General features: G+C 34.4%; 4 protein-coding genes across 10 annotated transcripts; 1 reads left to right on the forward strand and 3 right to left on the reverse strand.

Moving 5' to 3' along the window:
* Positions 1-1,098: 1,098 nt before the first annotated feature.
* LOC7469771 (uncharacterized) lies at positions 1,099-2,472 on the forward strand. The gene is made up of 2 exons (XM_002311080.4): positions 1,099-2,060; positions 2,208-2,472. Exons 1-2 carry the CDS (start codon positions 1,204-1,206, stop codon positions 2,470-2,472), a joined length of 1,122 nt encoding a protein of 373 aa, XP_002311116.3. The 5' UTR covers positions 1,099-1,203.
* A 1,889-nt stretch (positions 2,473-4,361) lies between these two features.
* LOC7457890 (protein NRT1/ PTR FAMILY 2.7) lies at positions 4,362-7,104 on the reverse strand. 2 transcript variants are annotated; one of them, XM_002312007.4, is made up of 4 exons: positions 6,900-7,104; positions 6,544-6,761; positions 5,846-6,375; positions 4,362-5,336 (listed from the first exon to the last, which is right to left on the reverse strand). In XM_002312007.4, the coding sequence occupies exons 1-4, from the start codon at positions 6,994-6,996 to the stop codon at positions 4,502-4,504; spliced, it is 1,680 nt and encodes a 559-aa protein (XP_002312043.4). In that variant the 5' UTR covers positions 6,997-7,104; the 3' UTR covers positions 4,362-4,501. The 2 variants fall into 2 exon arrangements, with proteins under 2 accessions (XP_002312043.4, XP_024462285.2); XM_024606517.2 differs by having other exon boundaries at positions 6,544-6,774; positions 6,900-7,066.
* Positions 7,105-14,644: 7,540 nt separating this feature from the next.
* On the reverse strand, positions 14,645-18,532 carry LOC7469773 (protein RETARDED ROOT GROWTH-LIKE). 3 transcript variants are annotated; one of them, XM_024606147.2, is made up of 7 exons: positions 18,033-18,530; positions 17,832-17,940; positions 17,274-17,433; positions 16,380-16,528; positions 16,150-16,301; positions 15,010-15,124; positions 14,645-14,905 (listed from the first exon to the last, which is right to left on the reverse strand). In XM_024606147.2, exons 1-7 carry the CDS (start codon positions 18,449-18,451, stop codon positions 14,765-14,767), a joined length of 1,245 nt encoding a protein of 414 aa, XP_024461915.2. In that variant the 5' UTR covers positions 18,452-18,530; the 3' UTR covers positions 14,645-14,764. The 3 variants fall into 3 exon arrangements, with proteins under 3 accessions (XP_024461915.2, XP_024461917.2, XP_024461916.2); XM_024606149.2 differs by lacking the exons at positions 14,645-14,905; positions 15,010-15,124 and adding exons at positions 15,482-15,621; positions 15,702-15,753 and having other exon boundaries at positions 18,033-18,532; XM_024606148.2 differs by lacking the exons at positions 14,645-14,905; positions 15,010-15,124 and adding an exon at positions 15,482-15,753 and having other exon boundaries at positions 18,033-18,532.
* A 956-nt stretch (positions 18,533-19,488) lies between these two features.
* Positions 19,489-23,554, reverse strand: LOC7469774 (APETALA2-like protein 3). 4 transcript variants are annotated; one of them, XM_024607681.2, is made up of 10 exons: positions 22,411-23,554; positions 22,232-22,257; positions 22,072-22,102; positions 21,842-21,929; positions 21,595-21,740; positions 21,351-21,395; positions 21,141-21,244; positions 20,921-21,051; positions 20,599-20,715; positions 19,489-19,946 (listed from the first exon to the last, which is right to left on the reverse strand). In XM_024607681.2, the coding sequence occupies exons 1-10, from the start codon at positions 22,968-22,970 to the stop codon at positions 19,677-19,679; spliced, it is 1,518 nt and encodes a 505-aa protein (XP_024463449.1). In that variant the 5' UTR covers positions 22,971-23,554; the 3' UTR covers positions 19,489-19,676. The 4 variants fall into 4 exon arrangements, with proteins under 4 accessions (XP_024463449.1, XP_002312046.1, XP_052311001.1 ...); XM_002312010.3 differs by having other exon boundaries at positions 20,599-20,718; positions 22,411-23,553; XM_052455041.1 differs by lacking the exon at positions 21,351-21,395 and having other exon boundaries at positions 22,411-23,552.
* Between the last annotated feature and the right edge of the window lie 233 nt (positions 23,555-23,787).

A 23,787-nucleotide genomic window follows, 5' to 3' on the forward strand; every position in this document is an offset into this window, starting at 1 on the left:
GACATTTTTCTAAATATTTTAATCGGTTTAATCGGTTTTTATTTTCGGTTCGGTTTTTTCGGTTAATTTTTTTTCGGTTTTCTCGGTTTAATTGGTTTTTCAGTTTTTTTGCTCACCCCTAATCTCAGGCTTGTCATTCTTGTTTCTTAGAAGTTTTTGAAAATCTCAATTTTGGTTGGAATAAATGCCAAATGTAAATATTATCTACTAATTCTGATTTTGTAATTCAACCTTACTTTAGTTGTGGGAAATTTTATGGTGATGGAAGAGTAAGCAGTAATATTTTATTTGATTATTTTCTGAAGTTTAGAAAAATAAAATGTACGATCTATAAAAATAATAAAAATATCTTCACTTTAAAATATAAATGTAAATAATAATTAATAAAATACAACTAGTTATTTTTTAAATACTATAAAAATTATCATTAATTAGTTGTGAAGTACTAATAATTATTCTTTAAAAAACTACATTATTAGTGATGTGGTTATAACAAATTTTATTCATACTATCATTTTGTTATTTTAATTAAAAAAATAGGAAATTGTTTTTCTTGATGGATAGATTTTATTGTTTTTATAATATTGTAACTATGGGATAAAAAAATAATTTTTAATAATCTTTTCAAAAAGACAGATAAAGATAAACACAAGAGAAAAAATTAAAAATATATATATTTTTAATAAAATTAAAAAGATAGAATTTTTATAATTTTTTTATCCATTTAATTCTATCCGATATTGTAAATATATACCGTAGTTACAAACTGAACAGCATAATTTTTTTAGCTAAGATTAGTGAACGAGTCCAAATCTATCTTAAGTTTAAAAGGAAAAATAAAGAGAATTTATTTATACATGCAAATGAAAGAAAAAGAAAAAAAATAAAATAAAATTTGGTCCTCATTGCATTACTTGATGTATGTGAGATTGGAATTTTGATACACCGCACCCTGCAAATCTCCAACCAAGAATATCCATTTTGGACGTTTGCCATTCAAACCCAAAACGGAAGCTAAAACAAACATACCATTTCTGCAACAACAATGGCAACTCTCCAAAAACATTCCCCTTCATTCTCTATAGTCACAACTCAAATCCAACAACTGTATTCTTGCATCTCTATAAGAATACACACAGACACCACTGTTGATTTCCCCATTTTGTCTCTCATTTCTGAGAACCAAATCACAGTTAAACAACCATGGAATCCTCGGCGGTGCCCTCTTCTCCCTCTGTTTTGAATTCCATGGTGACCCCGGAAGAGTTCAAGATTTTTCACACCATTGACAGAACCCTCTATACTAGACTTATTGTCAATCTTGATCGCGACCCCGCAGAGTCCATGCAAGTTATGGCCTTATGGATTTGGCTTGAAAAGGAGGCACGTGATAATTTAGTGGACAAAATGTTGTCATTGCCTGATGCCCTTATCAATTCTCTAGCAGATGAGGCTGTTCTTTGCTTGAATTGCATAGAGACCGACCGGTTCCACTTCTCTCCAGAAAGTATGAACGATAAGGTTCCTTTGACCCAACAGTTGACAAAAACTGGCCTCTCCCTTCGTTTTTTCCATGACAATCGACTTGGTATTCTTCGCGCGCTCACAAAGATCATCGACGAAGTTTGCGCAAGAGCTTTCGAAGATATTTCGCGACAAGTGATCGAAAAAAAGGCTGCTGGAAAAGGAAATAATATTGTTGCTGAAAATGTTATTGGTCAAGAAGGGAACCCTTTGAATTATTATGGTCCAGCGATTAATCCTGTGCTGTGTTATAATTCTGCTGCTGCAGCTGCTGGTGTTTATGGTCTGGGGATCAGTACTCCCCAATTCATGGCGCCTAATATTGGAATTTTGCCTGCTTATGACCCTTATGATCTTTCAGTTCAGAGGCAGATTACGAGTACTGAGAATATTGCTGGAGTACTGAATCGTATAAAGATTATTAATGGTGATCACCAGGGAGAGAAGGACGTGTATGCTGATAATAGGACTGTTTTCTTGACGTTCTCTAAAGGGTACCCTATTTCAGAAGATGAAATCAGAGACTTTTTCACCAAGTAATTAATCTCTCTATCGATCTCTCTTACATGTCTAGATTTCTTATGTTATAATATAAAATTTTGAGAATGCAAATTCTTAAACTTATCACATTTTCTAATTAAAAAAGGTTTGACTACTTATTATCATTTAATTTCTGGTCACAGGAAGCATGGAGATTGCATTGAGGCAATTTATATGCAAGAAGTCTCGGCAGAGGAGCAGCCACTGTATGCACGCCTTGTTGTAACCTCTGCTGCCGTCATTCACAGCGTTCTTCAGGGACAAAGCAAGGCAAAGTTCACCATTAATGGAAAACATGTTTGGGCCAGGAAATATGTCCCCAAGAATCCTAAGTCGTCGTCTCCACCAAAGTCACCAACATCACCACAGCCGACCTCACCCGCCGCTGAACCATCATGCGTGAACTGAGTTTGATTATCATTTTCGTGTTTCGAGATAAAAAAAATTGGATTTATATTTAAATTGAGTTTGACAGTATTAAAATATTTATATTCTATTTATTATTTATCAAATAAAATAATTATTAAATTAATACCAAACTTTGTTATAAAATAGCTTATGAGATAAATAAATAAAAAGAATTTTAGCTCACATGAAAAAGATAAAAGATGTTGAAAGAAAAATTTAGGGGAAAGCTGCACATTAATTAAATCTCTATATTAAAATAAACACCTAAGCAATGACATGATAGATTTGATTCTTTAATTTTAGAATATGGTTTTAAACATGATAGATTTTATAAATCTATTTATTTTAAATTTATAAATGATTTTGGTGTAATAATATATATTTATATAGATGACATGATGTTAATGATACGAAAAAATATCTAACCTCAGAATTCAAAACAAAACACTTAAATAGGGTAGATATAATTTTAGGTATAAGAAAAAAAAACAGTGAGGGGTTTTCTAGTTGCCAATCTTATTATATTGAGAAAGTTTTTAAATAAATCTAATAGTTCGAATATCAAATAAGCAAATACCCCGTATGATATTTTTTTTAAGTTGACATAAAATATTAGTAGATCAATTGCTCAATGGAACATGCTAGTGCAATTGGTAACTTAAACGTATATCATGCATTGTGCAAGACTAGATATTGTTTCCGCAATGTGTAAATTATCTAGATACACAAGTGATGAGGTATCGATCATTAAAAAACAATTACAAGAGTACTTGGTTACTTGAAAATGATTATAAATTTTGGATTATTTATAATAATTTTCCAGCTATACTTAAGGGTTATACGGATGTTAGTTGGATAACTACTGCAAGTGATGATAAGTCAACTTCTATATGAGTATTTATTTTAGGAGGTGATGTTATTTATCAGGTTTCAAAAAAACAAACATGTATAACTCGTTTTACAATGGAATCCGAGTTTATAGATCTTGCAGCTATGAATAAGGGAATGACATGGTTGAAAAATATTATATTAGATATTAAGTTATGGTCACAATCGATGTCATCTATCTTTTTATGTTGTGATTATCAAACAACTATGCATGAGGCATATAATAAAATTCATAATGAAAAATCTAGACAAGTCAATCTAAAACATTAATATACAAGGCAATTAATTTATGATGAGATAATTATCATTGTGTATGTCAGATCTTGTAATAATTTAGCAAATTCTTTCACTAAAAATCTCTCAAGTAATTTAGTTACAAGTATTCATACATGACACCTCTAGCCAAGTTATTCAGTTAATTTGTTTCAAGAGTTGCCTTTTGAATTCTATAAACATATTGATTAAAGAGAAGTTTCTTTAAACTCTCTATATATTTTGGTTTTAAAGAGTATTGTTTTTCTTATAAATATTAATTTGATATTGACAGAAATTAATTAAAAAATAATCTTATTCTTTCCTATTTTTTCTTGATAAACTTTGTGAAATTTATAGAAATTATTGTATATAAGTTTCAAAGCCTTGTTATATTCTTAAAATATATTACTTTAATCATTTGACAAAAACAGATTTAAAGTAATTAATATCCTATAATAATCTTTACGTCTCAAAGTTTATTTACTATACCCACCTACCTACGTAACATCTATTCGAGTCATTTCAAAGATCATATTCACTTCCAAGTCTGAAAAAGACCCATGTATCCCACTAGCAAGGCAATAATAAAACTGAGATCAACAATTTAATGGACCCACCACTCCTGTAATTTAACCTTTGCCGAAATATAGCGTTGGGAGAGTAAAAGATATGCACGCAAGAGCCCATTTTCTTCACAAGGTTACAAGTACCGTTGCATTCTTCATGGGCTAAAGCCCACTTAATGGTTGTTAGGCTAAAGCATTGGTCTTTATTCTGCTGCATGTGTTAAGGCAAATTTCAATTCATAAGCTTAGGCCTATTAGAAAGCAACGTCACAATTCAAACATTACAGACAAGCCCAGCCCATTTAAATCAGAGCAGCCCACTAAGCAGAAGCCTCATTCTCATGATTCTCAGTGTTCTGGTACTTGAAAAACTTGGTACATAACAGGTAGTACCCAAAGTTCACGAACGCTATCGCCGTCAACAACCAAAATACATAATCTAATCTCCCGTCGTTGATGTTATCAGGCAACCATCCTGTAGACCGGCGTACCGAATCGATTATTGCTGTGCTTAGGTAATATCCAATCGCAATTAACAGTGATATCATAGCAGTAGAAGTGCTTCTTAGCGACGTGGGAAATTCTTGGTAATACAAGGCAACTTGTCCTGGAAAATGAAAAGCTTCACCAACGCCGATCACGAATAACGGGACCACAAGCCAGAGACCTGACATCGGCACGACTGAGCCGGGTGGTTCACCGTTAAGGTGATGGGTTCGAACCACACGAAGCCTCCTTGTCTCCACCAAGGCAGATCCCACCATGGCGAATATGTTAATGACATGGCCAATACCTATTTGTTGGAGGGGTTTCAGTGATCTTCGAGTCAAATTTTTCCACATTGGGAGCAAGAAACGATCGATGATGGAGATTGAGAGTGCTGTGGCTAAAATGCTAAATACCAGGAATGACCCAGCTGGGATTTTGAAGTGCGGTCCAAGGTGCCTGTCCATGGTTAGGGCTTGGAGGACTGTGAGGCTGTTAATCATAGCTATAGTAGTACTCAATAAGATACCGCTAGACCACAGTGGCATGATTCTGATCAGGGTCTTGAGATCCTCAACTTCCTCCACTGTACATAGCCACCGAGAACTTGAATAGGAGCCGTCTGATTTTCGGTCATCTTCATATCTTAGCGCTGCACAATTCAAGAATCTGCGTGGAAATTATTGTCGTCTACTCAGTTTTTTTCATGAAGAAAGTTAGTGGAAAGTCAGAGGCTCTCACATTTTATTTGGACTTTTACATATATTAAACAGTGAGGGTAGGTAAAGAGTCAATGTTGTCCTCCTGCACCATTGCTAAATTAATTGGAGAAGAATCTCTAAAGTTAATATACAGAATATTTCTTTGGATTTTTCACATACCGACATACGATACAAGTTAACTATAGAGCATCATCATGAAGAAAATTTGAAGTGGTGAATCATTCTTCTCCAATTTAACTGGCTGAATAAATAAATAATTATTATTTTTTTGTTAAAAAGAAACTGCATTTTTTTACTTCATTATTACCACTATTATTTAAATAACTATTCCCTTGCTGAAAGCCATGAAAGCAAAGTTAAGCACCGAACCACTACTATTTAAATTTATTTAATTATTTAATAATTTAATTAATTAACTGTATTCCATGACAATACTGTAGAGTGGAGCTAGCGTACCTGAGACTTTCAGTTGGACTGCTAATCGCCTTTGTGTTGTCTCCGTGAAAATAACCCTGGCTTTGAAAAGTTTCCAGTTTCCTTCTTTTTCTAATAGCTGCAACCAAAACACGAGCAATGCCCACAAAGGGACTTCCCTTGGGCTTCGTATGGCAATAAAACCTTTTTCCCAACAAAAACACGGCTAATCCAATGGCATTAGCAACAACACCAATGCCAAACCCTAATCCCCAGCTCACACTGTCCTGAACGTAGATGATAGCCGTCAAGCTTATGGCACTGGCGAGGTACAGAGTGAAGAAATACCAACTAAAGAAAGTTCCTTGCTCATTTGGCTTCTTGAATTGGTCTGCTCCCATAGTCGATATCGTGAAGCGTGTGCCTCCTACTCCTAAGGAAGCTAATGCTAGCGCCAAGTAGAGTACTGCATATTGAAGCTTTGATGGGGCTTCACAAGCAAGTGAACCAATCACACATGTTGGGGGTCTCAAGGAATGGATTGTAGATGCTAGAGTTAGCATGATCAAGCCCTGCAGAAAGTTGCGTTAAAAATCATAAAATGATCAGGGACAGAATTTACAGTTAAGGAAAAATTTATAAACATCCATATAAAGATTTCAAAAGAGAAAAACAAGGGCGAAAACACAGTAAAAAAAAACCCCATTATGCATGCAGACTTGCAAAGAACAGAGACTCACCAGTAAAGAAACAAAGGCGAAAACACTAACGACATAGAAGGAGCTGAAGAAAGAGTCAGCAATGACAGCCCCAGCAACGGGAAAGAGACTGTAGCAACCAATTATGATATTGTTGATTTGAGTAGCATTAATGCTCTTTATGTTCATTACAGTTACCAAAAATACTATCAAATTCGCTGACCCCGCTCCGGCTGCTAGTGTAAGACCCATCACAGCTCCTGTGTACATATGCTAAAAAATTAGAAATATTGCAATATCAGTAAATATAACGTTTAAACAGCATAATTAAATTTAACTAGGAACAAGAGTTGGGAAAAATACTTAACCAAAAGAGATTAAAGAAAGGAAAGATTCACCTATAATGAAAGGGAAGGTAGTCCATCCTCCTCGTTTGCTGTGCTTCATTGATGGTGCTTGGTCACTTGGAATGGAGGTGGTTTGCAAGGATTCCATTCTCTTTTTTTCTCAAGGCAGTCTCGGAACAGGGCTATAGTTATGCTGGTGAGTGTATATGCTGTGCTGTTGGTGGCATGACATCTACTTGGTTTTATACTGGCGTGAAGCTCACAATCATGACCAAAATAAATATTGAAATTGACAATTATTTGTCAAATTATAATTTAATTATTTTAAAGGTTTAATTAAAGCAACCCTGTCCCTCCCCCTCCTCTACCATTCATATTAAATCACAAGTAGCGTTAAACAATATCTGAGTGGTTGGGATATCAATATCTCGAAAGAGTAATGAATTAATCACTTCTCTCCCGCTCTTTTTTTCTAATTAAGAAGGTAATTTTTCTGTAATTAATATAATTTCGATTTATTAGAAGTACTTTGTACGTAAGACAGATTGATAATTAATGTTTACACTTACTAAGTGATGATGAGGATAATACATAAAGTAGATTATTATTTTTAAGTCAAAACTACTGCCCCCTCTTATTTAATGCATAAATTGACAATAAATACAGGCCACAACAAATATAGACTGAAGAAAAAGTACTGACCTACTTATATAATAATGCACAAATCAAAACAAAAGATATACAGACTGAATGAATAACAATGCACAAACCAAAAGAAAAGGTATATGGGGGATTAATTGATTGATTCCACTTATATCAAGAGTGGAGTTAGCGTACCCGAGACTTTCAGTTGGACAGCCAACTGCTTCAATAGGATCTCCACATCCATGATAATAATTCTGCTGGCTTTGAACAGTTTCCACTACCCTTCTTCTCCGAATTGCAGCAGCAACTACACGTGCAATGCTCGCGAAAGGACTTCCCTTCGGCTTGACATGCCGATAAAACTGTTTTCCCAGAAAAAAACACAGCTAAGCCAATAGCATTTGCAGTGACACAAATGCCAAATCCCAAACCCCAGCTAACACTGTCCTGAATATAGACGATGACGGTGGAGCTGGCAAATGGTAATAGCAACGTACAAGGTAAGAAAATACCAACTGAAGAAAGTTACTTGATTATTTGGCTTATCAAATTGATCGGCTCCCATTGTTGCAGTTGTCAATCGTGTGCCTCCAAGTCCTAGAGAAGCTAGTGCTACTGCCACACAGAGTACAGCATTTTGACGGGGTTTCACAAGCATATGAACCGATCAGACATGGTGGAGGTCTCAAGGAATGGATTGAAGATGCAAGGGTTAACATGATGCCACCCTGAAAATTTTAGTAAAATTATTGAGTGGCATCTTTAACTTATAGAATTAATTAATAGGAATCTATAATTTCTTTTTATTGGTTAATCAGATCATTATGTAATCTAGCAGATAATTAAGGGGTTGTTCAACGTCGTTAACGTTGGTTAATTAAAAACTTATTTATTTTGGAATCTTATGTTAAGCTAAAAAAAAAGAGAGAGAAGCAAGACCGACAACTTCAATCATATTCATAGTTTTTGAAAACCACTCTTTCCATTTTGATAAGTGTTTGAAAACAAATTGTCGGATTTATATACCTGGGAAATAAAAAACACCGATTTTTATTTTGTCTTTAAATTTTTGAGAACATAAAACGAAAATAGTAGCGAAGGACTCCTAAAACTCACCACTACAGAGCAAAGAAAACGGCAGTGATGACAGAGAAGGAGCTGAAAACAGAGTCTGCAATTATGGCTCCACCATCTTATAATAATAACCAAGAGTATTTACTTGCTGCATCTTATAATAATAACCAAGAATATTTACTTTTTGTACAGCTTTTTTTTTTTATATATAATAATTGAGATATTATTGATGGAAACAGTGTACCATTAAGACTATAATAAATTATAATTCAAAACAAATTAAGAGATATATAAAAAAAACGCATTGACAAGTTTCTAAATCAAGAACGCGTCACTTACTAGTTCATGATAAAATACTATTAAAGCTTCTAATTAAATCATTCCTTGTATGTAAAGTTACTGTTCCAAGCCTTTAACAAAAGTGTAAGATTATAGAGAATGAATTGAAACTGCGCATTTCAATCTAACATCTCATCCTTAAAGATTAGCTTGTTTCTTGTAATCTAAATACTCCATAAAATACCATACGATAATATCATTAAGCATTAATTTGCCGGAACTTGCTTTTTTCTATATCCCGTCATTGGTTGATGATTTGATCTATTTTATTGGGAATGCACCAAGAAATACAAAACTAGGTCTGAAATTATTGCAACAATCTCCACGTGTGGTAGCAACGGAGAAAGGATGATTATCATGTTCTGTTTCATGTTCATAAAAGGGACATATTGCTCGGCGAGGATGTATTAAATGATGGCGTGTTAGGAAGGCTCTAGTACACACTCTCTCATGCAGTAGCAGCAGCCATATGAACATTTCAATGGAAAATCATTTTCACAAGAGGTATGAGTAAGGAGAGTTTCCTAGATAAAAGATGTTATCAATTAATTCACTTTCGAACTTGTTCATATCCAGCAAGCATGAAAAATAGATGTGGATAGATATCTTTTAACATCCCACCACATGATCTTTTATTTGTTCAGAAGTGGATGTGCCTGCTATTACCAACTCGTTTTTCAAAGCCTCTCCAGCTGGAAAGTTTGTGCTAATGAGATAATTTATGAATTGTCATGTGACTCATGTTCCTGAAAGAGAGGGATGAAGTACTGGTAGGCCATTAAAGAAGGAAGCCTGACACTTTTACTGATAAACTCTTGCTTTTTTATACTGGAATGTGTAGGATCCGCAAGTTTTATACGTGATCCTAAATCTTTCCTTATAATTCTAATTATTTTCAACTTATTTATATAGTTTTTGTTATTCCTTAGTCTTTTTTTTTATTAGATATCTTCATGTAAATTGATAGAAATATATTTTTAATTGAGAAATCAAACCCACTTCATCTGTTAAAAAACAAATCTGAAAGAAGAAGAAGAAGAAGAAAACAACATGTTAAAATTTATTTATTTTCATGAATAATTCTTTTCAGTATATCAGGTTAGCTGGAAATCAAAATCTGTTATATGTACACCGAAATCACTATTAACGGGCAGAGATAAAATGAAGGGAACTCGAAAGAAAATCTTACAGCAGGTGCCAACTTATGCTGTGCAAACCTTTCAAGGAAATTGTATCTCTAGACATTGATTTGATACTAAAATATTTAGAACACATTAAATCCTGACGTCTTGAACAGACCAAGAACAGATATACAGATTTAAACACTAATCGAGCCATCTGTCGGGTTTCCTGTTTTGCAGAATTTCCTGTGATATGCGCTGCAAATAGGAAAAAGAAATCATCGTAGCCTAAGGGCACTGAAGTCAACTCTCTACCACTAGCACCAAGGGGGCAATGAAAAGGACTTTCAATAAAAAAAAAAAAAAACATGTCAAACGTGTTGATAGTGGTGAAAATGCATTAAAGAGGAGGTGGTGGTGGTAATTTAATTTGTGGGTTGAAAATGTCAGAAAAATACTTTACAATAAATTTTAATATTAAGTTAATTTTTTTTTTAATAAATATACTAGATTTATAGATTAAATCTAAAATATTTTATACAAAACAATAACACACTTACTAACATTTGTTTATATAATAATTAAAATATGTTATTATTTATGCAGATCCATTAAACTAATTAATGAAACCGAAACAAATCTTCAAGTTCATATTAACTTACTAACATTTTCTATTTTTCATCAATGAATAACTGGCCTAGATCTATTTCAAAAATAAATAAAAAATACAACGAATTATATCCACGAGGATAAACAATATTAATTGATGCATGGTAGTAAAATTAATGAAGGTTAACTATGGTATTGGTGCTGGGAAAAGTGACCAATATATATATTAATCAAATTCATAACTTTTTTTCTTTATTTATACAATTAAAAATAGGATTACTTTTTTATATATATGTTGGCTCACACTTTGAAAATAAGCCGAGGATGACTTTTTTATATTTTTTATACCTAATCACTTATATAACCTGAAAAGTTTTAAATCATTATCGCTATTGTTCTTAGTTTATATATGGGTTATAATTCAATAAACAGGAGGAGCTGATGACAATGGATCATTGACGCCTGTCCATGGTGAGCACAATGCCGGTAGACCACAGTGGCAAGATTTGGATTAGATTATTGAAATCTTCCACTTCCTCCACCGTACATAGCCACCAAGATCTTGCATTCGATCTATCCGTTAATCTGTCTCCTTCAATTTTTAGGGCTGCACAGTTCAAAAATCTGCGTAGAAATCATCTAGTCTTAGCAGTAATATACCAGTGTCTTAATTCCATGATCATTATCAAAATTGGTAGGACTCCAGCATTGGAATTTATGCAAATTAACAAATTAATCGCATTGGCAATGCCTTTCATGACCATCACAGGCCACATAATCCATGCATTTATGTATATGATAAATTAGAAATTCCAATTCATATGCTAATAATAATTTATTAAACATAGATGGTTACACAGAGCACTAGGTAGTTGAGTTATAATTGTCATAGTTTTTAGATCCGACTCGATTCAAGACCCGGTTCCGGGTTTTGACCAGATCACCGGGTCGCACGGGTCAATTTTTAAAAAAAAAATTAAAACAACGTCGTTTTAGTAAAAAAAACTTTAAAAGTCAACGAATTACGACCAGATTTTTGACCAGATCTTACCAGATCAATCAAATTACATTGACTTTTTCACTCTTTTATTTTTTTCAATTCAATCCAGTTTTATTCCCGAATTGATTGGATCTCGAGTCGATCATTGAGCTGGTCAAATTTTAAAAGTATCATAATTATAATGCACGTGAAAGTTTCAGTTGGACAACTGGCGGACCTATTAATGTCTCCGTGATAATAATCCTGTCTTAGAAGACTTTCCAGCAGTCTTCTTTTCCAAATTGCTTTTTTTTATATATATATATATATATAATGATTGAAAGTATATTGAAAAGGCTATTAAATTAAAAGTCAAAGTAAAATACAGGAACAAGATAAAAACAATACACGAGTAATGCTCACGAAAGGACTTCCCGAGGGATGAGAATGCCGATAAAACCATTTTCCCAACAAAAACAGTACTGCTAAGCCAACGGCATTGGAAATGACACAGATGGCAAACCCTAATCCCCAGCTAACACTATCCTGAATTTAGATGATTGTGGTGAAGCTCATGCATGGCACTGGCGAGATATAACGCAAAGAAATACCAACTGAAGAATGTTCCTTGGTTATTTGGCTGATCAAATTGATCTGCTCCCATTGTTGCAATTGTGAAGCGTGTCAAGCCCTAGTGAGGAAAGTGCTATCTAGTGCCACATATAGAGAAATGCATATTGAAGCTGTGATGGGGTTTCACAGGCATGCGAATTAACCAACAGCACATGGTACGGGTCTCAGGGAATGGATTGCTGATGCTAAAGATAACATGGTCAGTGGTCACGCCCTGAAAAGCTAAATAATATGATTGAATGACTTTACTAACTACACACAAAGTTATAATTAAGAATGTTCAAAGCTTCAATGCACGTATTTGAAATTAAGTAATGGTGCATTTCAAGAATTTAAGAGGGTTAAAGGATCATAATATATGAAATTAATCTGGTGATATTTATATTGATTTATGGCCGAAAAACATATATAAATCCCTCTTCACTCGTAAAAAAATCATGAGCTTAATTAATACACAAGGTAAAAGGAGCTGTTCATCTTATTAATAGCTTAACTGATAGTCGCTTAAAAAAAATTTAGTTGGATATATTGATTTTCTGACAATCCTCAAGTGTATTCTCGATCCCACAAAGAATAGTATCGTTTTCTCTTTTGCTCCAAAATACATTTTCTCCATGCGGTTAATTTGCTCCATTTTGAGAAAACAGATAGCTTGGGGACCTAGTTGAGATTTAGTAGATAGTTGGGAGGTAACTGATATGCGGTTAATTAATTTGCTCCATTTTGAAAGGCGGCAATATTATGCAGACCTGGAAAAACCTGCAACTCACCAGTACAGAAACAAAGGCAAAAACAGTAATGACAGAAAAGGAGTCGGAGATGATTGCTCCGGCAATGGGAAATAGATTGTTGCAACCAAAGATGATATTATTGAATTGAGTAGCGGTAATGCTCTTGCATGTTGAACACATTTATCAAAAATACTATCAAATTATTTAATTTGACCACCCACCGGCAGCTAGTGTTAAGCCCATCACTCCTCCTGCTTGCATGCATACTTGCTCAGAATAAGAAATCATATTTCCATGCCATGAAAATTAGAAAACATTTAACCAAACAAGATTATTTTGGTGAAAAAAAAAGAGAGAAGTAATTAAATAAATCCACCAAGTTATTAGAAAGAACGGTACTGATTATAGGATAGAATGTACCTATAACAAAAGGAAAGGCCGTCCACCCCCCTCGTTTACTCGTTGTTGATGATGGTGTTTGTCCATCTTCAATGGAGGTGGTTGCTACGGATTCCATTATCTTTCTCACGGAATCCCCTATGCTAATTGCTATGCAGATTGGGGTTGCCATGTGCCCATTATTTATATCCATATAAATCAGCACCGCCATAGTTATATCTTAATGATATTTAAATATTATTATATGAATATTTTTAATTTAATAATATGTTATTGAGATTAATTTTGTTTTTGAATTTATTTATTTATTTTTTTGTAATCAAATATAATACTTCATTATAATATTTCAAGTTTATATAAACTTGTTACTATACAAGGAACAAATATAAAAAAGAACTTGATTTTCTTTTTTTTATCTTTTCTTAATTTTTTTTAAAGATTTAGAGGGTTTAATTATATACTAAAAGTATTATCATTGTATGAAATAAATAAATATTTTAAAAATAATATTTTCACCATCTTTAAACTATTTCTTTATTGATTTCTATTCAATTTCTTCAACAATATCAAAATAAATTAGTGCCACAGATATTTTATTTGTCGTAGTAAAGTATAATTATACGCTCCAGTTACTTGAGTGATGTGAGGTGATGTCACAACAATTGTGAGTTTTAACATTAATAAATATATAGCATTAATAAATGTAACATTTTAAATAAATAAAGTGAAAATCTTTTTATTTTTTTTTATTTTGAAAGGACAGTAATATTATCTATCATCAATTTGCTTATTAAAGAGAACATTAAACACAGCGAGACAACCACAATCAAAGGCCTGCGATAAAAGCTCTCGAGATTAATTTAAAAGCAATGCCTACTTCATATTAAATAAGCAGCAATGGTCAATAATCCTGCAAGGGAACAGATTCTTTTATGACAACGTGTAAAGGTACAGCAGCTTATTCTTCAATTTCTTATATTCGTTGATCCATCAACTTTTAAAATCTTACAAGGGATTAGATGCCTCAATCACTCCAAAAATAGCGTTAGTTTTAATTTATTTTTAAATATTTTAATTTATTAAAAATAAACTCATTTTAAGGGTTTCTTTTACTTTGAAATAATGCACTTCTGCAGCCATGGAGGAAAAATTGTTGTGAAATCTCCGGTGGCTTTTACCTGACACATGAAAAGGGCATATATATTGGATATTTGAAACCAAGGCTGAGCCATTATGGCTCCACAAAAAGCCAAAAACTCGGTAACATATACAATCCAAATTTTATTTACAATTTGGAAAGAAACAAAATCGAAGGTTATTTGAAAGGAAAAATCACAGCAAGTGCCACCTTCATCTGTGCATCTCTAGACATCGATGCTACAATGATTAGAGGAATTTAAATCCCGATCTCTGAACAAGATCGAAAACGGATATAATGATTTCAACGCTAATCAACACAATGATGAGCCATTCCAAAAAATCTGATTTCCTGTTTTGTAGAATTTCTTGAAGAAAGCGAATATTATGCTGCAAAGACGAGGAAAGACATCACAGTAACACTATAGTTAAAGTCAGCTTTCTAGCACTAGCAGCAATGGTGCAATCACATTAATTTCTAACAAAAGCAGTACCTCAACAAACTTCAGCTTAAAATCAAGACTCGCAAATCTCTGAGTTAACTCGAATTCATCTCTGAGATATTCCCATATCTGAGCATATTTGGCATCTTTCCAAGCTATGTCTGATCTGTTGAAACCAATGAAGTATTTTTTTGGAGTTATAGTAAACTCATAACAAATGAAACAGAAAAAACAGAGTGAGAAAGAGACCGAATTTGCTAACCCTGGTTAAATTAGAAATTAACAGTAGGATTAGAACCTTTCTAATTTATTTCCATTTTCAGGTGGCTAAAAATGTCTCCCGAACTTGGGAACGTCTGGTCTAGCGATGCAAGTAGAGCCATCACCCACTATGCGTCAGGCACCCGGAAAGACAGAAGTAGGTGGTTGGCCCCAACAGCAGCATGTGTAGAGACAAAACAACAACTACAGCACAGTAAACAGCAAATGACTGCAGCTTTTGAAGTCTCTGGCCCTCGTTCCCTTTTCTTCTTACTATCCATTACCACTTATGGTATAGCCTATCCTCAACGACCCCCGATCACATCTTCTCCTAGAAGGACCTTATAGTGTGGGGCCTCTACCAGTCCAACCAAGATTGGATTGGGCCAGGAGGTTCTTGAGCTAGTTGAAATTTTTTTGGCATTCAGGATGCATTTGGTTTCCAGAAAAAAATAGGGAAAGGAGGGGGGAGTGAGCTTCACCTTGTAGTCTAAATGACATCTTTCTATCTTTTACACATCTACATTCTGTGAACTTCCATTTGATATTAGTCAATTAGCACCATCATATATATATATATATATATATATATATATATATATATATATATATATATAAAAGAGGATAATGAAAGAGAAGAGATATCGTTCTATTCTTTATTTGGATGTGCAAATACAACAAGAAATAGATGCTAAGAGCACGGCTTTCTTCACATATCCAAGCAAACAAAAACTTTTCATTTTAATTTCTTTCTTGATTTTTCTTTCCCTAAACCTTAATATCAAATTAAATTGGAATCAGCAACAGAAATTAATTTAGTTCACTCTGCTCTATCTAGTCTATTAACTAAGAATAGGAACAATAAAATAGCCACAATTAAAATGAGAAAAATTAAACAGTTTCCCTTGCAATGGCCATTAAAACCCTTACCTCTCAAAAAGCCCAAGCTTTAGAATCACATCAGCAAGATTAGAATTGGCCTTCCCCACTATTTGAAAAAGCTTTTTGCTGTCCATAGAAAATGTTCCAGTTTTTTCCATCCCACGATTTATGTCAGTAAATTCAGCAACCATTCCATCAACCTAGAGAAGAAGAAAAGGTTATAAAACATAGTCATGAACCTTACACATGTAACACTTAAAGAATATCATGGTTCAAACCTGGCGTCCATAGTAGTCAAGAGCTATACTTTGACCAAGAACACTACCAATCATCCGTATTCCATCAGTGTTCAAGAACTGCAGCATAATGTAATCCAATCCACCTTGCATCCATGTGTTTAGAGTTGGCTTCTCTCTCACCTCATACTCTTGCAGTTGCGAAAATAGAATAAAGTTCAATAAATGGCAAAACGGTAGAGCATGATAGATTAATAGCATGAGAGAGAAGGTAAAAATAAACTAAAGAGACCACACAATCAGATGCAAAAAGAACTGCTCTCCATGGTATAAAGTCAATATATAGTATCCAATGAATAATCAATGCCAACATTTCCACCAACAAAGTATTTCTCTTCAATAAGCTAATTGTGCATCTCTTCTGTTCTTGAATAATTAGTTTTCAATGACAATTAACTCATTTCTTTTTGCATCCCCATTGATGCATTAATCAACATTTTTCACAAATTTTACAAGCAGAAGCCCTTACCTTCATATTTTTCATTACTTAATGCCCACTGCTGGATAATTACCTTTAGCAATAATCTCATTTAATAACCCAAAAAATCCCCTATCTTGCTTCAATCAAACAGGCAATACCGGAATAGCTATTAATGATACTATGTAATTTATGCGACCAGATGTACAAACAGTATGCATGTGATTAGCCGCTTCAACGGGATCTTTTATCCTGGTCCAAAAAGAAAAAATAACTTTCTTCTATATATTATATACTCGAACTGCCATATCATCACCATCATGAGAAAATGTATAAATATACTAATTGTGCTTCAGCTACCTTGATTAAATTATCTCAGATTTTGGAGCAATCTCTAAAAGGTAGAGGTGTAACATTGTGGTTTTGAAAATCAAAATAAAAACAGTAAGAGAGCTTACCATCCTTCCTCGTTTCAGGGAGCAATCCTGAGGCATGCTTCCTTACAAGGTTCAGATATTCATCAACCTCGTGTTCACGGACATTAAACAAAACGATGGATCCATATTGGAACACTACCATGTAACAGCAATTACTTCCACTTATGCAAGAGCCCAGACCCTGAAAACAACTTAAAATCACCTTCAGCAATACCTTCAAACTGATTTATCATTAAAGAGAAGCATATGGGTTACTCATACTATGATTAACAAGAGAATAGATTTAATTGCACAGTAAATTGCACCTATCCTCTATAGAATGCAAGGGAAAAACAGTAGACTTCACTTTGATAACAGCAACTTCACCGAGACAAAAAAATCCATGATTAATTCAAAACAAAAAAAAAGGAGCAATTTAAGCATAAACACATTGACATCGACTTCACATTGTTCATTTCACAATAAGATCAACCTTTACGGATTCGATACAGTAAAAGAAGCAAGACCCCACTCTGCTCCCGTAATCCTCTAACTCATTCCAGTAAAACAGGCAACTTCAATGAATGTGACGACACTTACAGGTGCTTGAGAGAGGTTCCCAAACTTAAGAACAACATAATTTGTCATTCGCGATGTTGGTGGTATAAAATTTTTCTTGTTCTGCTCCACTAAGCTTTTCAAATCCACACTACAGCAAAAAAAAAAAAATTAGCTGTTAAGTTTAATTTAGAACTGCAGAGAATAAAAAAGAAAAAGAAATCGAAGTAACAAAACTAAAACCTAGTAGAGAATAAAAAAGCGCGAACAGGAATGGACTGCCGAGCGTCCTCCTCGATATTCGTGCCTTTACCACCATCACCGAGCTCCGAACACGTCACCGGCTCATTCCAGCCCACAGCCGTGTGCTGCTGATTTGGAGCGGCGGAGGACGAAATTGAAGAAATGCACCTCACAGGCACCAAATTACGACCGCGGCCGAAAGCAACACTATTAATGCAGCGTGTAGTGAAAGCGAGAATTGGAGAGGGGGGATAGGGGGTTGATGAGGAGATAGTTAGGGTTTCGGAGAGAGAAAAAAAATGGAGAGATTTTGGTGGTTTAAGAGGAGGGAGGGAGGGAGGGTATTGGTGGTGAGAGAGGAGGACAGTACGTACAGGTAAGCGGACTGTTCTCAAGTGAGCATCAATGGTCCGCCACATTTTTTGGGGTGGGGGTAGAAGAAGGGAGGAGAAGAGGGATTGAGCTTGGGTTTTGAGGGTCCATCTTTGAAGATTGGTCTGTTTTGTAAAACAAATATTTTGTAGATAGAAAAATGGTACTTTTTTTTTTTTTTAACTTTCATAGAAAAGAAGTTCCTTGTGAAAGTGATTTTACCGTTTTTGACATGGTTACTAGACTGTTGTTTTTTTTACAGTTAAAAAATATATTTTATTGAGAGGAAAGCGTTGTTTTTTTTAACATTCATAGAAAAAAAAAACCTTAACCTTGTTCAAGTGATTTTGTTAGTTTTTACTTAGTTATTAGACTCCACACGAGAATGACTTGAAAAAAGTTTTTGTTGGATAAGCTATTGAGTCATTAGATTAATTTTATTAAAATAATTTTTAAAAAAATTACTGGAGAAAGCATGATTGGGTTTGATTAGATAAATCAAATTACTAAAAAATTTTATCAATTAATTTTATTATATTAATATTTTTTAATTTAATTTAAAACTTGGTTTAAATGGGATTTTAAATCAAAAATTTCTTATTATAATTTATAAATTAAGTTTAAAAAATAATATAAATTATATTTTAGATATCGCTAAACCAGCTAGGCTTTAATCTGAGGTAAATTAATAGCAAATAGAGAACGAGATGCGTTTTTTACCAGCTTCTGCCCTCTGACACACTACTCTGTCTATCCTGGAAGACAAGAAGAAACATCCAAGTAGTGATATGAATTCATTATCTTTCTCAAATGTTATTGAAATCAAGAGAACTGGGTATATTGATGTAGAAAACGTTTTTCTGAAAGCTTAAACTACTGATAGTTTTATGCAGTTGTAAAATATTTTATCATCAGTTCTTCGCTAGTTTTTTTGTTATATTTCTGTGCGTATACATTAGCTTATAGAGATTTTGTCCACTGACTGATAATTGAAAACGTTGCTGCAACCTGAGCAAGTTGAAAGCATTGCTTTGCAGGGCTACAGCCTATAATGGTGTAAATTAGTCTGAGAGTGACCACTTCATTGAAAAATGACGAGGATTCGGAATCCTCAACGATTTCTCTTGATGCAGCTGAACAGATTGTTAGCATATCTATGCTTCATGTTATATTACAAATCAAAATAGTATCAACTCCAGACTCCAATTGATTCAGTTTTCTTGCTCGCTTAATTTAGCACAATGGCAAATGCACTCAAGGTGTTAACGTTAATTAGCTCGTATAAGAGTAGTAAAACGAGGGGTTGGTGGCAGATGTGGTGAAGGCAGCAAGTCGCGGGTTGTTGTTGGCGAAATGGTTCTGTTGGTTGAATGGAAGAGTAGCTGAAGGAACAGTTTTGGTCGAAGAAGAGAATCCTGATGATGCTGCAACACAGAGCTGTGGCATTGTAGCAGCAACACTGTTGCTGCCATTTATCTGCCATGGCCAGCTTGAGAATCTCGGTGGAGAAACTGCTTCAAACCTCTTCTCCGGAGTCCTTTCCTGCAGCATATGATCAAATCAATAATAGTACAAAAACTAATATGAAAAATATCAGCACCGACAGTTGATATTAAAAACATTTCTTTCAATTGAAGATGACATGTAAATGAGCAGGAGCCCTATAGACATTACATTTTTTGGAGATTGGAAAAGAAGCACCTAGTTACAATGTCACAACTGGCATGACACTACTTCCTAAAATGATGTCCTCAAATATCATAAATGATAATCGATGGCATTTTGATGTTTAGACTACGAACAAAACAATGGTCATTGCCGTAACACCCGGTGAGTATTTGTGAGTATTTCATATTGTAGTGCAATGTATTTTTAGCTTGAAAATACATCAAAATATTTTATTTATTTATTTTTAATATCACAACATTAAAATCATCGGAAAGCACTAAAAAAACACTAATTTGATGCTTTTTCATGTCAAACACAATTTTAAAACGCCCTCAAACATAGTTTGAAATGCATAAACAAACACCTGATTAATTCAAAAGCAGTTTCTTCGTTCAAATATCCAGGCCAATATGTTTTTTCAGATGCTAAATTTTATGGAACAGTTTTTCTGCTGTTGTCTGTTAGTTATTCTTGGAAGCTAAATCATCTGTAAACGAAGAAGGGAAAATAAATAGAACTGAACTACCTCATAGCTTGATGCTAAACCAGGGAACATGCCAGACCATGTCGGAAGGTTCCTCGATGCTATTGGTAGACCATGAAGCGTCTCTAAACCCATACGTGCAGCAGCAGTGCCCTCAGCCTTCTATAACACAATGGGGTATCAATTACCAACAGCTATATTTACAAACATTTTGAGAAGAGAACGGACTAAAACCAGCCACATGTATTAACATATGCCCAAAGAATGACAAGAGCAACGAGAACAAGTTTAACAGTGATCATGATAAAAAAAATAAAACAAAAAAAAAAACACCAAGTTTCGGGCATCTTAGAGAGAATAATACCGCTTGTCTCTCTTTGATGGGTATTTCACAACCACCAAAACTACAATGGCCATCTCCCAAATTGTCATTCCCCTTAGGATCATTCGTTGGCTGAGAAATTCCAAGGCTCAAATCAAGATTGTGGCCACTTCCTGCATTCATATCAACAGAAAATGCTATATTAATAATCAACAAGGAAAAACCTCCGTCCCTTTACAGTATCATAATGGTCTATTTGTACCTCCATAATTCGTATCGAAAACCGTATCTCCTTTATAAACGCTAGGCTCGAAATTGGTTACTGCTTCCCTTCCATTGCAGTTGAGGGCTGCCTTGTCATAAGCCCTGGATTATAAGAAAATGAAGGTGGAATTATGTGTTAGGGTTTAAAAATTATCCAGATATGAGTAACAATTAGAATCAAAGAGATCAAATTCAAGATCATAAGGACCTTGCAGCTTCTACTTCGCTGTCGAATAATCCAAGATAAATATACCTGATAATCAGAGAAAGTGTTGCCTGAGCATTTTTCTCTTCGAAATAGACATCTTAAATCGTGTTTCTTGATTATTAAGTTTTTTAGAGTCCAACTGAAGTATACAACAATGCTTATCGAGTTTTGAACAATTACATGTCCTAAAATCATTTCATAATAGCAATTTTTTAATTTTTTTGTTCAGTTTAAGGGTTCTCACTTCTTTCCAAGGAATTGCCCCATTCGAGCTTCCCATCTGCCACATTTGTGAAGAGTCACACCTCTGTATTTTGAGCTACCTCGTGAGAAACCGGTGCTTTGGCGACGAAGGATGTGAACAAATTCTTCTTTGTTAAGGTTTTTCATCTGCATATCAACCAATATTGCAATTAATATCCACAACCACCCCCTCACCCAACCAAAAAGAAGGAAAAAGATAACAATTTATGATTAAACAGAATCCCCACCTGCTTCATATCTTCTTCATAATCGCTTAGATTAAAGTTGATATCTGCATCAACTCCCCGAAACTTAATTGCTGCTCGATCGTATGCCCTGAACAAATAAGATCCAAATTCAGGAAAAAAAACAACTCCATTTAAAGCAGGAACATGGAACAAATTAGGTACACTTTCTCATTTACTCAAGACAGGAATTACTTCGAACCATAAGAGAGGAAAAATAACAAAATTCCTACCTTGCAGCAGTATGAGCAGTGTCAAACCCACCTGTTTACGATAAAAAGACGAATAGTTTATGAATTGTCTTCATGAATACATCATAAATTCAAGATCGCATCCAAAATTAATATCTTGCCAGAAATTTCAGTCACTCCATGAGATCATCCATTTACTTACCTAAATATACTTGCTTCCCACAATCCCTGTACCAATTAAAAAAAAAATCAAGATCATTGAATAAAATAACCAGGCAACTCTCTTCAACACACGCATAAGAAAAAAGGAAAGAGAGAAAGAAAACAATTAACCAATTTAGGAAGGCAACAAATCTCATTAGCAAATTCATGCACACTCACCAGATATGTGACTCCCATCTCCCAGTTCTCCTATAAAACGTCACTCCTCTATACTGTGAGCTTCTAGACCTTGGTCCTCTCCTACTCTTCCTCGCTTGCTGCTGTTTTTGCTGCACAATTCTCAGTTCTGCCTCCCCACTAGACCCCATCTGTGAAAGCTTCAACCACTGTGGTCTTGTAGCTGTTGTTCCAGCCAAGCCCGGCTGCAAATTAAATTCCAACCCACTTCTTTGAGGAGAAAGTTGTTGGGTAGTGAAATCACAGTTTGGGTTTGTCTGCTTTGAAGCATCAATGGTGGTAGTGCTGGTAAAATTTTCATCTTTCTTCAAGATATCAAAAATGAAAGCAGAGTTACTGTTGTTTGAGGAGTTTTCATCTTCTGTAGTGTTGATAGTGGAGGAGTTTGAAGCGGCTGAATCTTCCATTTGACGAGTCCTCGAAGCTTCTTCTTCTTCTTGGTGATGGTGGTTCTCGACATCAACAATTACCATCATACCATTCTTGTTGTTATCATCACAAGATGAATCACTATAGGTGATACCAAGATTGAGATCCAACATGATGCTCTTTTCTTTAGCTTATGTTATGGTTCTTACTTATTAGTGTTTAATCTTTCAGAGAAAATAGCCAAGACAAGCAAAACCCATTCCAAAAATGATTTCTTGTTCAAGAAAACTCAGCAAAAGAGGCACATGAAAGTGAACAGATTAATATACAAACAATTTTTTTTTTCTTTTGGCTGAGGAAAAGAGAAATTGAGAGAGAGTTTCTTGAGCGTAACGGATGGGATCAAAAGAAGAAGAGAGACTTGAAGAGCTGCTGGTAAGGTGTGACCAGGAAACCTTAAAGAAAGTACATTTGAAAGACAAAGAAGGAAAGAAAGAAGGCAAGGGTATGTGAAGGTAGAGGAAGAACTGCCTGTCTGTCAGATTATAAGGACAAATGGGGAGAGAGAGAACGGCCTGCAATGTTGTTGTAAAAGTCCCTAGAGAGATAAGAAGTTAAAGAGTTTGACGATCAAATGGAGAGACTAGATGGAGAGAGGCATCTGTCTGGCTTAAAGCCGAAGGACGGGGAGAAAAGAAAAATAAGAGAGCGAGGAGGAGATGGGGACGTGTAAACCGTGAAGGGTAATATTCTTGCACCTACCCTTGTGTTTTGGGATGCCTGTTATAGGTGAGACCTGCGCTCCAAATATTTTTCACAGATCTTAATTTTGCTTCCTTGTCGGCCAATCCCATTTTCAGTTCCAAACATGATTATTACTGTTTACTTACATTTACTGGTAATTAAAATCATTTATCATTTGAAAGACTTGGAAGGGTGACAGTTTTTAGTTAAAACACACCCATCCAACCATAAAATTTATTTATGAAT

This window comes from Populus trichocarpa, chromosome 8 (genome assembly GCF_000002775.5).
Source record: "Populus trichocarpa isolate Nisqually-1 chromosome 8, P.trichocarpa_v4.1, whole genome shotgun sequence".
Taxonomy (NCBI): domain Eukaryota; kingdom Viridiplantae; phylum Streptophyta; class Magnoliopsida; order Malpighiales; family Salicaceae; genus Populus; species Populus trichocarpa.

Excerpts from the sequence above, each read along its gene's own strand:
- LOC7469771 (XM_002311080.4), top strand. The coding sequence starts at position 1,204 with ATGGAATCCTCGGCGGTGCCCTCTTCTCCCTCTGTTTTGAATTCCATG. Across the intron at positions 2,061-2,207 it reads ATCAGAGACTTTTTCACCAA|GAAGCATGGAGATTGCATTG; the intron begins GTAATTAATCTC and ends TTCTGGTCACAG.
- LOC7457890 (XM_002312007.4), bottom strand. The coding sequence starts at position 6,996 with ATGGAATCCTTGCAAACCACCTCCATTCCAAGTGACCAAGCACCATCA. Across the intron at positions 6,762-6,899 it reads TACCTTCCCTTTCATTATAG|GAGCTGTGATGGGTCTTACA; the intron begins GTGAATCTTTCC and ends ATATGTACACAG. Across the intron at positions 5,337-5,845 it reads AGTCCAACTGAAAGTCTCAG|ATTCTTGAATTGTGCAGCGC; the intron begins GTACGCTAGCTC and ends ATTTCCACGCAG.
- LOC7469773 (XM_024606147.2), bottom strand. The coding sequence starts at position 18,451 with ATGTGGCGGACCATTGATGCTCACTTGAGAACAGTCCGCTTACCTGTA. Across the intron at positions 17,941-18,032 it reads GCTTTTTTATTCTCTACTAG|TGTGGATTTGAAAAGCTTAG; the intron begins GTTTTAGTTTTG and ends TTTTTGCTGTAG. Across the intron at positions 16,529-17,273 it reads CCCTGAAACGAGGAAGGATG|AGTATGAGGTGAGAGAGAAG; the intron begins GTAAGCTCTCTT and ends CGCAACTGCAAG.
- LOC7469774 (XM_002312010.3), bottom strand. The coding sequence starts at position 22,970 with ATGTTGGATCTCAATCTTGGTATCACCTATAGTGATTCATCTTGTGAT. Across the intron at positions 22,258-22,410 it reads AGATGGGAGTCACATATCTG|GGATTGTGGGAAGCAAGTAT; the intron begins GTGAGTGTGCAT and ends TAATTGGTACAG. Across the intron at positions 19,947-20,598 it reads GTTTAGCATCAAGCTATGAG|GAAAGGACTCCGGAGAAGAG; the intron begins GTAGTTCAGTTC and ends CATATGCTGCAG.